Below are 15,176 nucleotides of genomic sequence, written 5' to 3' on the forward strand. Positions count from 1 at the left end.
TGAAAATGTAATACTGTGATCTATCTATTGAATAAAAGTGATATTCTGTCACAGTGTGAAATGATAAGTGAAAACAAATTTAAATTACTGAATTGTCGTAACAAAAAAAGTATCACAAATGCAAATGTTTTATTTATTTTTTTTTACTTCAATTGCCTCATCGAAACAATTCAAAAATACACATGATTATAATAAGTAAATTAAGTTTAAGTACACATAGAACAGAAGTAGTAAAAAAACCCATTAACATTAACAGGATGCATGTTCATGGACCACAACGCTAATCTGATTCCAGTAAAATGTGGATAATTGAAATCCCTTATTGTAGCCATCAACATGATTTAGATAATTATAATTCACAGTACAATGAGGTAATACCGGTTGTAACAGTGTTGCTCTTGCAGAAGTTATATACAGTGTTGTATATTTCTGTGTAAAACTTTAAATCCTCATTAGGACCTAAAGAAACTGGTTTCTGAATTGACGACAAATTGAAATGAATTATTATGTCTCTTATGTTCTTAAAAAGAAATTCTGAAAAAAATTCTACTGTAACCTCTGATCCCTATTCTCACACTGGAGACCAGTATTCAATGAAATTTAAATAAACTATACGTTGAATGACCTAGATAGTTTTGCTGTTCTTAAGGTTATAAAAAATCCTAGACATTTATATGAGAAACCTTTATCGATCCCCTACTTTTGCCCCTGCTAAAACAGAGAGATGCTGTAAACTTTGAATTTGCAATAAATGGGTATGCATGATTATCTTGCTATTCAATAGAACTAAATTTGTTCCTGCTGTCCTTTAGAAGAATTTTTTTTAAAGGGATAGTCTCTAAGGTTTATTTAAACAAAATAATATACTTTTTTCTGCATTTGGTTTAACAGACCTTGTCAAATAATGCTGATCTGCCAAGCTTTGCACTCAACAGAGTGCCTCACCTATCACTTATTTAATAAACAAACTGCCGGATTGAATTTTTATCATCCACACAAAAATTCGGCTTTTATCTTTGGTCCATTCACGAAGACCCCTGCTGACCCTGCTCGTAAAACAAACTGCGCATCCCTGACCGAGGTCAGAGTAGCCGAAGATGTCGGAGGAGAAGAGATCAACACGTGGGAGAAAACGATCTTTAACAGATTCAGCAAGAAAACGAAACAGAAGTTTGGTTGTGTCAAAATATAATCAAGGAAGAATAGCTATAGGTGGTCAGTATGATCGTTGGATGGAATTAAAAGAGACGCTGCAGCTTAAAACTCATGCTGATGTAGCAGAGTACCTGCTTGATCGGTAAGTAATGTTCATTTCCACAAAAACTGCTAAATAGATCTTGATTTCAGTACAAGTATTTAGTAAAAGAAATGAGTTTTATCTGTTATTTTTATCTAAAACTGCAATATTTTAGAGAGAAAATGGGGATTAAGCTGATTAACAAATGTAAACAATATGTAAACAAATTGGGAAAGCTGATAGGGGCCCTCAGGGGGTACACTTTCATTGTGAAGCAAATGCGATGGGGTAAATAAAAGACAGATAAAACTTGCTGCTTTATTAATTTTGTTTGTGTAATATAATGCTATATATGCAGGATTTTAGATAATAGTACTGATATTTTATTGAAATTAAAATAAGTAAATCAATATTTCAAATGAACTAATGTTACAATGTATATGAACATACATTTTGTTTATATAGGAATGAAACCTTGACATTTGAAAGTTCTCCCAAGAAGGTGAAAACTGCATTAAGTGCAGTAACACCAACACCGGGACATGCAGCTACAATTTTCCCACCCAAATTTTCAGATGTTTCTGAAATATCTTCAGATCTGGACAAGGGGGACAGGTACAGAAACAAGATTGGCAATTAAATTAAAATGTTCTTTAAAATCTGAGTTATATCTCATCATCATTCTTGAAAGATATATTAATATACATGTATAGGTGTTTTGTTTCTACTTTTAGAAATTCAAATTTATCTGGTATAGAGCAGTTTGTAAAAACTGATATGAAAACAAAAACTCCAAGCAGTTTCTTGAATCCTTCAGAGTAAGTACAATTATTTAACTCATAGATATCATATAAAAATTGGTTCCTTGGTTATAAGATTTGATATGCATCAAAATACCTTTAAATAATATTTGTTATTACTGATATATGTCATTGTATTCATATTGGAATAATTATCATAATCCATGTTCATCTTAATATGTAAATTTTATTTTGTAGTCTCTCAATCTGCTTATCAGAAAACTACACCAACGAGGACTCGGAGGATTCATCAGATGAAGATTATGAGCCTAGTTACATAATGACGATTAGGTATGTTTTGCAAGGGCACCTTGTCATTAAGCCAGTATAATTTGTAATTTATCTTCATATTTCAATACTTTCAATATACTGCCTAACATTACAATTATTAAAAAAAAATTTTAATCACTGTCATAAGAGAGGACACTCAGACTGAAGCCATGGTTGAGGACTCAGAGAACGAGGATAGCTGTGATGAGGAATCAAATGATAATCTACGCCCGGGGATTGCCAAAATTTTAACTCAAGAGGAAATTGAGGGCTGTAAGGAAGATCATCCTTTCATTGTTTACCTCTCTCAGTTACTAACATTAGCTGAATTATGTGTCCTGCCAAACTGTCAGCTTAAAGGATGCAAAAAACCAGTGCATTTGGAGAAAGCTGTTGTTGGGTCAGCACTCTATTTAAAATGGGTATGTAAAAAAAAAATTACCTTGTAATCTCATGTTTTAATTAAGCATCATTAATTGGAAACAAATTATTATCATATGGTTTATTTGTAGAATTGTTCTGATGGACATCAAGCACAGCAGTGGTGCTCACAGCCTATCTTAAACAGAGGAATGCATTTAGGGGATTTGACACTCTCCTCTTCCATCTTACTCTCTGGAAGCAATTTTCAGAAAGTGTCAATGATGGCCAAATTTATGAAATTACCGATTGTGAGCAAAAACTCATTTTATAAAATGCAAAGAACGTACTTGATTCCAGCAGTGGATGAATTTTGGACAGAACATCAGGAAACTGTGTTTAACCAGTTTCAAGGAAGAGATATAACAATACTTGGTAGATATCTTTTAAGTTACACCAAAGAAATTATGGGCAAAAAGTTCATGAAAAAATGCCAATAGCATTAATGTTTTAATTTATCACATAGATGTATTCATCATTATTTTTTTCATACATGTTTAATTTTTTTAATAAAAGGAGATGGCAGAATGGATAGCCCCGGTCACACTGCTCAATATTGCTCCTATACATTCATGGAGTATGACACCAAGACCATTTTGCACATAATTACTATGGACAAGCGAGTGACAGAGAAAAAAAGCACAAATCTTGAGAAAGCTTGTTAGTGAAGTTGTTACAGATGCTCATGTTCAAGTTGCCTCAGTAATGAGTAAGTTTAAACAAAACAACCAATATATACTACTACATGTTTAAGTAAATCATCTGTTTAAAAATTTAACAGAGGCATACATGTACATATAGATTTTTGTGGTAAATGAAAATGGTCAAGGGACTTCATATTAGTGAAGTTGTTACAGATGTTCATGTGTAAGTTGCCTCAGTAATGAGTAAGTTTAAACAAAACAACCAATATATACTACTACATGTATAAGTAAATCATCTGTTTAAAAATTTAACAGAGGCATACATGTACATGTAGATTAATGAGGTAAATGAAAATGGTCTTTATTTGTTAATTTTGCAGAAAAAGACTTCCCAGACATAAGACATTCTTTTGATATTTGGCATGGGACGAAAAACTTAGGCAAGAAAATCATCAAGGTAACTTTTAATCAAGCATATTTGTATACTGTTATTTATATTTAAATATTAAATCTTCAAACAACATAATTGAAAATCTTTTGAAATACATGTATTTTTGTGCAGTGCGTTTATTCATATCTTTTAGGCAGGTCAGCAGAAAAACCAAAAAGATATCCTATCATGGACAAAAGATGTTGTCAACCATTACTGGTACACAGCTACCATCTCAAACACAAAGGAGGAGTTTATTGTAAGTTTCCAAATGATATATATATATATATATATATATATATATATATATATATATATATATATATATATATATATATATATATACACCTTGCAAAAGCATTGCATATAATTATGAAAATTGGTCTAAAATAGATTTTACTTTTCAAGGGGAATTGGATAGGAATCCTCCATCACACAGTTAATGTTCACACATGGGTTTTGCCCTATAGTGACATTAACGAATGCAACCATGGACCACTGACTGAAGAACGAACAAAAGGGTGGTTAGAAAAGGATTCTCCAGCTCATGTGGCTCTTCGGGAAATTGTGTTAGACAAACGTCTCCAGAACAATGTGACCTACTATCTTAACTGCAGGTCAGTTTTATACAGGAAATAATTAAGGCCAAAATAAAAAATACTTTTGTTTCCCCTAACGACCTAATTAAATCCCGCCGACTGAAAAGTGTTTTAAAGAAGATTATTCAAATATTTTTTTTAATGTTTATCAACTTTTATAAAATACAATTTCATGAAAACCCGTTCTTATCAGAAATTCAGAATGTATTTTCAAAGCTGCTGTCAGAAAAAAATTATTTACCTACCTACCTATCCAACTTCAAATTTTAGGGTCGGGTTAGGGGAAACAAAGATATTTTTAATGATGGCCTAATGTAAGTTCTTTTTATTATATTGCTAAAGAACTATGTTAAAAAAATTATTAACACATTCTTGTCTTTTATAGGAGCACAGCAGAACTTGAGAATTTCCAGAACGTAGTGAATGCATATGCATCCAAGCGTCACTCCTACAACCCACCTTCATATAGGTGCAGGAATCGACTTGCTGCCTTGGACCATAACCACCATATAAATAGAAACGTTCTTGTCAAGAAAGATGGAGCAACACAGTAAGCAATATATGAACACTGGCCCGTATTTATTGTTGACTGTAACAGTTAAACAAAAACAACATGAACAATAAGACAAAATTTACAAAATACACTCATTTCAGATATCAGAGGAGCTATAACAAAAAAAGTGGAAGATGGGCAGTTCATCCTGTGAAAGAGAAGAAAGCATTTTCATATATCCCATCTCTGCAAGAGAAGATTCTATTGTCAAGAGTGTCGGATGAAGTAGGGATGAACCAACCCGTGGTGCTGGAGGCAGATGATCCAAGAAGGTTGTCATCCCATCTGGATCCACTCCCACCCCCTCCAACTGAACAGCTTGTTGTAGAGCAGAAGTCAAGGTTTCTAAAACAAGAAAGAGACAATTGACGTTTTTATTAACAATTACTTCTACATGTAAAATAAAACTATTTAAGATTTAAAATTTGTTGAGTCATTTTATACTGATTACATATAGTTAGGATAATGTTGTTAACTCACTTTATCCTAGTCGCCCTCCAATGAAACCTCTATACTGGCCAAACGCATCCGGGAACTTGTCCCTTATTCTCCAGACACAACAACTAGGTATCACCCTTCGGTTTCTTGCACCTAGGTGACCATGATGCCAAAGGATAAATTGTCTGTAAGCTGCATGCCTGTTCCCTCTGTTAATATCTGCATCAGGGGCAGCAGCAAATATGTCCTCGCGGTAACGCCTTGCAACAATTAGTACAAGGTCATCAAGGACAACCCTTTGGAAAGCCTGGAAAGATAATTAATACTAGATGAGTTAATCTATACACTTAAATTTGTAAAATTTAAACTTCATTCATCTGTATATCAGTAAATTGAATTTCTTACTGGAACAATTGAAAAGCAATTTGTTGGAGTTTGTCCACAATAGAGTTTCTCAATTTCGGATGGCATCTCTCTGCAGTGGTCACAAGTGCACCAGCTAGGAATGCCATCTGATGGTTGTGGGTGGTACCCTTGTCTTCTTTCATTTTGAGATGCCTCATTCAAAATATCAAAAACAAATGTTGGGTCCCTGTTGCATATTGTTTGAACAAGGTTCCTCAAGTTTTGCTCCTCAAGGTTAGATATGGTTTCCTAGAATAATTATACTTTTCTGATAAATTACATATATATAATTATATATATATATATATATATATATATATATATATATATATATATATATATATATATATCTTAACAAGCTATAAATGAGTTGTATACATTGTATGTATGAATGAAGGTTATTTTGACTTATCAACTTATCAAAATTTACCCTAAGATGAGCATCTCTCTGCTCCCTTTCAGCTGCAAGTCTTTCAGCAACAGTTTCTTGGGTGATTCTTCTGCGGGCACCTACACCTCTTCCACCTCTCCCACCTCTTGTCCTTACTCCCCTTGGGCGTCTTCCTCTCCCACGTCCTCTGCCACGTCCCCTTCCCCTTACCGAATCTGAAGAGGATGAGGATTCTGGGGAGGAAGACCTCTGTCTCGATAGATTGAAATTCTAAAATAAACATAATATTATTCATAAAAATAAAATACATGTTGATTAAAGTAATATCATTCATAAACATAAAATACATATTGATATATATATATCCTCAATTGCTCAATATTTCAAATGTGAAAAAAATTATAATGGCAAAATCTCAACAATTTTAATTAAATTAATTTACATTTAAATTGGCATTTGTTAAAATCTATATATTAAATTCCATTATTTTAATCGTTTTGTTAGCATTATAGGTATACAGTTAATTAGGAGCAGGCTAGTTTTTTTTAATAGATATATAAATGCATGTCTGTAGTTGTTCACATGTTTTGTAAAATGTACATAAATTAACATTTTAAATTCAAGACTTAAAAGCTCAACTTCTATTTCAAATTTGAGATTTGGAAGTCTTTGAAATTTTAATTCAAGAATTACTTATGGTGTGTAATTCCAATTATTAAGTGTTAATTATTATACCCCCCGCAAACGAAGTTTAGGGGGGGGTATATTGGAATCACCATGTCCGTCTGTCTGTCCGTCTGTCTGTCCGTCTGTCTGTAGACAAGATTTTGTCCTGAGCGTTTCTCGGATACTATTGCATAGATTTGTCTGAAAATTTGTACACTTATTATTCACCATATGAAGGTGTGCACCTGGTATTTTCATCATGATTGAATAATTTTTCTGCATTTTACAGGTGTTTTTTTTCATTTTTATTATGTGGTTTTGTCCTGACCTTTACTCAAAGACTATTTCATAGAATTGTATGAAAATTTGTACACTCATTATTTACCATATGAAGATGTGCACCTGGTATTTTCAAAATTATTTGATAATTTTTCTGCATTTTACAGATTTTTTTTTTTTTCATTTTGATTGACTTAGTCATTTTGGGTTTATTTCTAAGGTTTGAGACACAGAATCTAGAACATCTGTACAAAAATGTGAACTACAGCTTAAAACTATTCATTAAAACAAAAACAAAAAAAAAATCACCAAGTATTAAAAACAATTTTTACATTACACAGCAGATAGTGTAAATCCATTTGTCCCTTGGGACTAATGAGTGGACATCATCCAGTTAGAGATAAATTAATGAGTTCAGTGTGGGAAGTTGTTAGGGAATCTCTGATCAAGCGTGTGTTATCTATATCTCCTGGGAATTTAAAGATCTCTGTTCTTTAATTCTCTTAATTGTAATTTATTGTCTGTCATATACTGGATGCCCAGCCTTTCATTTTTAAAATAAATTTGATATAAAGTTATCAAGATTAATTTGATTTTGTAATTAATTGATTTTTTTTTCAACAATCAATGCAGAATATCATGTCTAAAAAAGATGACAGATAGTTGCAATTTATTTTTTCAATGTATTAAAAAACAATGTAACTACAATGTATTGGTATTGATGTTTTATTAGGTTGTTCCTTGGTTTCATTCATTAAAAAAAATATAATGAGCAATTATTTTTTCCCTCTAAATGTAAATAAGAAAACACTTCTTAGATCCATAAAATATTAGTGATTTGGCACCTCTGAAAAACCCAGCGGGGGGTATTTGTCCGTTTTGGACAGTTCTAGTTTAAAATTTTCCACTCTTATTATTTTATTTTTGTAAATTTATGATAGAAAGGGGGATTTTGTTAGTTTAACATGATTTTCTATGTCTTTTTTCAATCAGAAACAGAAAACCATCAACATAACTATACTAACTTTAGTGTTGTTCATTGATTAGTAAACCCTTATTAGGCCCCTCACATATTATAACCTGCTGGAGGTCACTGTTCAAATGAGGTGTGTTTATTAAGAGAAATATAAATGTAAATAAAACTTTTTCAGTATAATTTTAAGATTCTTCAAGCTTTAAATGTAAAAACTTACCTCTTCTGTCTCCATTCTCTGCTACTTTAAGCATCCAAAGTGAAAATGATAAGATGGTCAGCATCTTCCTGCTGAGTCGGCTATCTTCGGAAATCATGCCGAGCAATAATGAGGGCAGTAAACAGACTTCACAGATGGGTGATAATATTTATTGATTCTGTTAATCAGCACACTTCTTTTAAGCTTGCAATTATGAGGGATTGTCCTAATAATGTATTTCACACATGTGCATGCTAATTTATTGCTTATAAAAATAGTGTTCAGACCTTAGAGACTATTCCTTTAAAAAGTCATAAATATATGCGATATTTGGCCAATCCTGGAACCATGAGCTATGCTTTCACATGAGATTCGTCTCTTTTGACTCAGTGGTTCCTGATTGAGATGAAAAATTTTATTTAATGATCCCAGTTACTATTTCTTAATGACAACTTTGTTCCTGTAGTTCCTGAGATGACATCAACAAAGAATCCTACACTGTATAGAAAAGCTTAGTTTACTAGTGCCGAAAATTCCGCTTACCCAGTAATGAAATACTTTACTATTGTGAATTAAGTCTATGGAACTTTGATTTACTATAGTAATAACTTGTATGCTTTGTTTTTAATAGCTGGAGTAAAATCTTTTGTTAATTTCGTTGATAAAAAATAAAAATAATAAACAGTAATCATGCTCAAATGTCCAAATAAACAATACAGATCACGGACTCCTGAAAACTTCACTGACCAGTAGGATGTCACTGAGGAGTAAGCAATCCACATCTGCCGTGAGCCCTCCGTCATGATCGGGTAAACAGTTAAATTCATTAAATCCATAGTCAATTCGGTATCGAAATAATGGCTTAACAATTTGTCTCAAAAACGTCAGCCAACATTAGACCTGACGACGTGTTGTATTTGCACAAGGTAATTGCAAACAAAGTTAGTTATTGTATCGACCATGGAATTTGCGAAATGTTGACTTTCAACGAAATTGTTGATACCCCTTATTTATTTCTGGTTATAACGCGATATTTGATTGGATAAAAAATTACTTTATATCGTATAAATTGGGTTGCCTACGTCACAATGACTTGCGTCAAAAACGTATCGATCCGCCTGACGTTACATTTAAATGTCACAGGTGGTGAAAAATCAAGTCTCAACCGGGACTCGAACCCAGGGCCTCTGGCGTACGTGCCAGCGCTCTAACCACTGAGCTATTGAGACCCGATATATTGACTGACTTTCACGCACCTGTGAACCCGGTGACATATTCCTCCTCTTTGTAGAAATTCGTCCTCGAATTCTAGGAGTTAAGGAAATGCTTACTCCTACAAGTAGTAAGGCATGTTCCAAGGGAATAGTGGGTATTTGTACGTTGGGCGCCAAATGTCACAGGTGGTGAATAATCAAGTCTCAACCGGGACTCGAACCCAGGGCCTCTGGCGTACCGTGCCAGCGCTCTAACCACTGAGCTATTGAGACCCGATATATTGACTGACTTTCACGCACCTGTGAACCCGGTGACATAAATTTTGTACAATTTTAAGTCATTTTTTGAGGACTATCATCTTTTTTCTTACACTAAATGAATGAAAATTAAATTATAAGGAATGAAATTAATAGCTACCCAGTTTATACGGTATAAGGTGGGTTGGAACAGTTTACACTTTTTTATAAACCGCTTCGGGCTTCACAGGATTTGATCACGTGACCAACCAAGTTCATTTCCCAGAGAACTTTTTAACATTGTTGTTTATTACTTTTATTTACATTTGAGACGAAAATTCTGAAAAGAACTGCATTTATTACACGAACGGCCCGCCGTATTGCTATGTTGTGACGCGCACATCCGGAACACCTCGGCCTTTCACAGAAAAACAGTGTTTTTCTGTGAAAGGCCCGAGGTGTTCCGGATGGTGACGCGCAATGACCTAGAAGCTGTTTGGTCGTTAGAGTTCGCCTCGCTCCAAGATTTGAATACTTACATTGATGTTCAGCAGTCCAGTTCAGGAAATATCTGTTCATAATGAAAAAAACCATGATCGCTACTGAGAATGATCTTATTTTTATTGTATGAGTTCTAAATATATGAAGTCAAAAGCGGTGGTATCGTCTATAGTTTACATACCTTCAAAGGAATTTCGGGTTAAAAAGGTAAGTGTGATTTTAGGCTAATTAAACACATTCTTCACACCGAAGAAAGAACTAATGATCATTTGTTGAACGAAAAAAACATATAATAATATGTTTCAATAATTATATCTTTTTCATCGCTTTAACGGCTTAGAAGTTCCGAAACCAGTGTCACCGTGACAGAAATATGTAAACAAGATATCATCTCGCTGTGTGATTCGGTCACGCCATGACCTCTGACCCCCTAATAAGTTCATACAGAATTGTACATATTTTCTTTTCAATAGGTTCATCTAAGAAAAATATTTGCAAATGTAAATAATCCTTAATTAACACCAAAGCAGAAGTGGGATCACATGCGTAGGAGGAATAAGCATCCCTGTCGATCAGTCACACCCGCCGTGAGCCTTACGTATTGATCAAATAGACAAAATAATCCGAAGGCAAATTTAGTATAAAAACAAAGGACTAACAATAGGTATGAATTATGTCATTCAAATACGACCCAAAGATAGATTGTATAATTGCTAACAAGGCCATTATAAAGGACATGGAATTTACGACATACTGACTATTTACGAGGTTATTGGAATCCCTGTAACATCAAATTATTTGTCAGAGGCCTGTCTAGGTTAAGAAATTGATGCTCTTGCGTAACGAATCAACTGGGAGACATAAAACCAGTATGCAGGTGATAATGGTATATTGCTACACAAGTAAGGGAAGTTGACGATAGGAAAGTTGAAGTCTTAACGTTTATCATAAAGATTAGTTGTTAGTTTGCCATCAATTTTTCTATATAAAACATCCAAGTATGCGGCAGATGTATCAGACTCTGTGGTGTCATATATGGATATATCAGACGTATGAAGGAAAATGAATATTAATTGATGAAACGTTTTCAATATATCTAAATGTCAAATTGAAGGTCAGAGCAAGAGACTTCTTTTTTTTTTTATAGAAGTTTCTGAATAAATACTGCTTCATTAGAATACAGAAACAGGTCTGTTAATAAACGGCACAATTAGCACCCATGGGATTTTCAGCAGATTGTTGGAAGCCTAAGGCTCCAAAATTACATAGATATTGTCAAAGAGAAACGCCAGCATCCTTTTGATATCAGCATAAGAGTGCTTCTCTGTAGAATCAGAATGGTTTTTGATAGAGTATTTTTGTAGATGACCAATTACAAAATATGAAAGTTACGAGTTCCGCCTTCATTGAAAAAGCAAGTTGTCTTAAAGTCTGCTTAACTGTCCTACACTCTGTCTGCCTTCACTTCTGTCCATCCTACCCTCTGACTCACTGTCCTTCATTCTCCCTGCACTACTCTTTGACTACCATACCCTATCCCTGCCGTACTCTCTGACTATCAAACCCCCTCTTGCACTATTCTTTGACTGTCATACCCTATCCATGTGGTACTCTCTGACTGTCAAACCCCCTCTTGCCCTATTCGCTGACTGCCATACACTTTACCTGCCCTACTTTCTGACTGCCTTTCAATCTCCCTGCAGTATTCTTTGATTGCCATACCCTCTCCCTGCCCTACTCTCTGACTGCCCTTCAATCTCCCTGCACTATTCTTTGACTGCCATACCTTATCCCTGCCGTACTCTCTGACTGCCCTTCAATCTCCCTGCGCTATTCTTTGACTGCCATATCCTCTCCCTGCCCTACTCTCTGACTGCCCTTCAATCTCCCTGCACTATTCTTTGACTGCCATACTCTCTCCCTGCCCTACTTCCTGACTGCCTCACTATTTCCCTGCTTTACCTCTGTCATACTTTGTTCATACCCTACTCCCTTACATACCTTTACCTGCCTTTATCTCTGATAATCCTTCACTTTTCCTGTCCTACACACTTCCTGCTCTATACTCTGTCCAACTTTGTGACTTCCAGACTTTTACCTTGTTCTACTCTCTGACTGCCAAAAGAATATCTCCATCACTTATTCTACGAATGCCCTGTACTCTCCCCACTCTTTTCTCTTACTGCCAAACTTTCACCTTCCTACTTTCTAATTGACCTACACTCTCCCGACCATACTCTCCTTCTGACATACCTTCTCTCTGTCCTACTCTCTGCCATGCTCTCAAAATTCCCTATACTTCCCATCCTCTACTCTCTGATTGCTATAATATCTTCCTTAATTGTTCTAATATCTGTCCCACACCATCGATATCCTTACTATATTCTTTGAATGTTTTACACTTCCACTGACAAACGCTCTGGTTGCCCTTCACTCTCTCTCCCCTCCTACACTCTCCCTACCCCACTATATGACTGTGCTACACTCCCTCCCCTAATCTGTTTGTCCTTTACTCTCTCTTCCATACCCTTTAACTGTCATACTCTTTTCCTGGTCTTCTCTCTGACTGACCGCCCTACATTCTTCCTTTCCTACTCTCTAACGGGCATAATCTCTCCCCGCCCTACTCTCCTACTGCCATACCTTTTCTGTGAAATATGAAGATAACGAACAGTATTCAATCTCGAAAGTCCAATGAAACGATATAAATTTGGAACAGAGCAAAAACGGACCTCAAAATATACAGGTGGGATCAGGTGCCATGGAGGAGTGAGCATCCCCTGCCGACCGGTCACACCCGCCGTGTGCTCCCTGTCATGATCGGAAAAAAGCGGAAAATTCCGTAGACAGTTCAGTGTATAAATAATGGCCTAACAATTGGTATGAAAATCATCAATCAGCATTTCACTCAATGATAGGTTGTATGTTGTATGTGCTAACAAGATCATTGTATCGAAATTGGTACCGTATATGATTTGTATTATGACCCCTGGGTCGAGGCCTCTGCTGGTGGACTGTTAGTCCCCGAGGGTCTCTACAGCCCAGTAACCTAGTACTTCGGTACTAGATTGAAAATACGGATATATATTTAATTGCTGTGGTAAAATTTAGAAATTTATTTCAAAATTAAGGATTATCTCCCTCAAGCATAGCTCTGATCCTTCGACGTATTTGGCTCCAATCTTTGGCATCTTTTTTCAGCTCTTCCAAGTCTTCTTTATATAAATATTTTGGATTTCCAACGTTTCGGCTTGAGCATCACTTAAGAGACATAACTTTTCGAAATGCGCATCTGGTGCATCAAAATTGGTACCGTATATGATTTATATTAATTCATAAATCTGATTAAAGAACAGATTATAGTTTTAACTGTTGACTATAGATCTGCGCTATAAACTATACATTTTAAAAACCGTATTCTATGAAAAAAGATGAAGATAACAGACAGAGATTGATCTCATAAATCCTTTAAACAATATTGTGAACAGGGCCAAACAGGGCCCCTGGAAACATTAGAGGTGGGATCAGGTGCCTTAGAGGAGTAGGTATCCCCTGTCGATCGATCACACTCGCCGTGAGTCCTCTGCATTTGTTAGATAAGTAATCCGTAATCAAAATTAGTATAAACCAATTCAGTGGCCTAACAATAGGTATGAAAGAATTGTCAAAATACAATGTTACTATGAGTTGTATTTGCAAATAAGGTTATCATATCGACCATGAATTTGCTGATTGCTGACTTTACACAAGATGGTTGAGAGCCTTATAACATCAACTTATTTGTAAGTAACCTGCTTGATTTGAAAATTGAACTTGTTAGGATAAAATATATGGAGATAACGAACAGTATTCAAACTCAAAAATCCATTAAACAATACATATTTTGGAGCAGAGCAAAGACGGGCCTCTAAAACATCATAGGTGGGATCAGGTGCCATGAACGAGTAAGCATGATCTTGCGTACTAAGTCGGCTGAAACACCATATGCAAGTGATAGTGAAAAAATTACAAATACTAGTAAATAGGGAATTCAAAGCTGACGATGGAAAGGTCTCGTTTGTCATATACTATGTACTTTAGATGTTAATTGGCCATTAACGACTATAGTCACTAAAAATATCCACATATAAAAGATATGGTAGAGTCTGTGGTGTTTTTTTTTTATTTTAAATTCACCAAGATATATCGGGTCGACGTAGGATTTTTTAAAAAATAAATTCTGCTTCATATGGATATAAACGCAGGTTCACGGTGTAGTACCTAAACGGTTGCTATCAGAAAAAATGCGCGTACATTACTGCTATCTGAAAATTGTGCGGTTGCTATTGGAAAAAAAATGGACGAAATGGTAAGTATTTTTCTTTGCTGGCTCAATAAAATGGTCAATAATTCAATTATCAAAGTTTAGCTGCTTATTATTTCAACCTTACGGAACGTAAGATACCTTTTAAAACTAACATGTATCTCTAATTTTTTTTATAAATAAAAGGATTGTTGATGTATTGAACGAAAACTGTCGTAAGTCTCGGACACTCTTACATGCACATAAGACATATATTTAATAAGCGTCAAAATGTTTAGATATTTGATAAAAATGAATCGATAAATCGGTGTATTTTTGTAAAACGTATTGATTATTTCATAGAATTACCCATTTCAAACGGTTTCTTAAAAACAAAAGCGTTTCATGCACTGACCCTCCGGTGAATACGACCTCAAATCCAGTGAATATGTAGTGTTATGAACCGTTTGCGTTTGTATAGATTATATAGGAACTATTTATAGACTATATAATAAAAACTTTTATCCGATGAGTTGTGGTTTCTTTAGAATGGACTTGTCCTAAACACTTTTCAAAAATTGAAGGCCAGATCAGCAGCATCGGATCCTATGTGTAAGCAAGGCAACCATAGATACACC

The 15,176-nt window shown here is 34.8% G+C and overlaps 4 protein-coding genes and 1 non-coding gene across 5 annotated transcripts in view; 3 read left to right on the forward strand and 2 right to left on the reverse strand.

Moving 5' to 3' along the window:
* Nucleotides 1–15,176, forward strand: part of LOC133186872 (sulfotransferase 1B1-like) — a 492,412-nt gene that overhangs the window by 16,093 nt on the left and 461,143 nt on the right. The gene's annotated exons all lie outside the window — the stretch shown is intronic.
* On the forward strand, nt 825–3,392 carry LOC133186554 (uncharacterized). The gene is made up of 7 exons (XM_061321784.1): nt 825–1,297; nt 1,703–1,852; nt 1,972–2,055; nt 2,236–2,328; nt 2,456–2,729; nt 2,820–3,102; nt 3,244–3,392. Exons 1-7 carry the CDS (start codon nt 1,098–1,100, stop codon nt 3,390–3,392), a joined length of 1,233 nt encoding a protein of 410 aa, XP_061177768.1. The 5' UTR covers nt 825–1,097.
* Nucleotides 3,433–5,322, forward strand: LOC133186555 (uncharacterized). Its single transcript, XM_061321785.1, has 6 exons — nt 3,433–3,436; nt 3,752–3,828; nt 3,956–4,060; nt 4,210–4,418; nt 4,786–4,950; nt 5,055–5,322. Exons 1-6 carry the CDS (start codon nt 3,433–3,435, stop codon nt 5,320–5,322), a joined length of 828 nt encoding a protein of 275 aa, XP_061177769.1.
* Nucleotides 5,764–8,340, reverse strand: LOC133186556 (uncharacterized). Its single transcript, XM_061321786.1, has 3 exons — nt 8,326–8,340; nt 6,227–6,457; nt 5,764–6,045 (listed from the first exon to the last, which is right to left on the reverse strand). The coding sequence occupies exons 1-3, from the start codon at nt 8,338–8,340 to the stop codon at nt 5,776–5,778; spliced, it is 516 nt and encodes a 171-aa protein (XP_061177770.1). The 3' UTR covers nt 5,764–5,775.
* Nucleotides 9,719–9,791, reverse strand: Trnat-ggu (transfer RNA threonine (anticodon GGU)). Its single transcript has one exon. It is a non-coding gene; the product is annotated as a tRNA-Thr (tRNA).

The sequence above is a fragment of the Saccostrea echinata genome, unplaced genomic scaffold (genome assembly GCF_033153115.1).
Source record: "Saccostrea echinata isolate AGI-Se365-2 ecotype Australia unplaced genomic scaffold, CSIRO_AGI_Sech_v1 ptg000014l, whole genome shotgun sequence".
Lineage (NCBI taxonomy): Eukaryota > Metazoa > Mollusca > Bivalvia > Ostreida > Ostreidae > Saccostrea > Saccostrea echinata.

Bases quoted from the DNA above. Each gene is read 5' to 3' on its own strand.
- LOC133186554 (XM_061321784.1), top strand. From the start codon at position 1,098: ATGTCGGAGGAGAAGAGATCAACACGTGGGAGAAAACGATCTTTAACA. The intron at 2,056-2,235 runs GTAAGTACAATT...TTTATTTTGTAG, and splicing joins AGTTTCTTGAATCCTTCAGA to TCTCTCAATCTGCTTATCAG. The intron at 2,730-2,819 runs GTATGTAAAAAA...GTTTATTTGTAG, and splicing joins CAGCACTCTATTTAAAATGG to AATTGTTCTGATGGACATCA.
- LOC133186555 (XM_061321785.1), top strand. The intron at 3,829-3,955 runs GTAACTTTTAAT...CATATCTTTTAG, and splicing joins TAGGCAAGAAAATCATCAAG to GCAGGTCAGCAGAAAAACCA. The intron at 4,061-4,209 runs GTAAGTTTCCAA...TTACTTTTCAAG, and splicing joins ACACAAAGGAGGAGTTTATT to GGGAATTGGATAGGAATCCT.
- LOC133186556 (XM_061321786.1), bottom strand. The intron at 6,046-6,226 runs GTAAATTTTGAT...TAATTATTCTAG, and splicing joins AGAGAGATGCTCATCTTAGG to GAAACCATATCTAACCTTGA.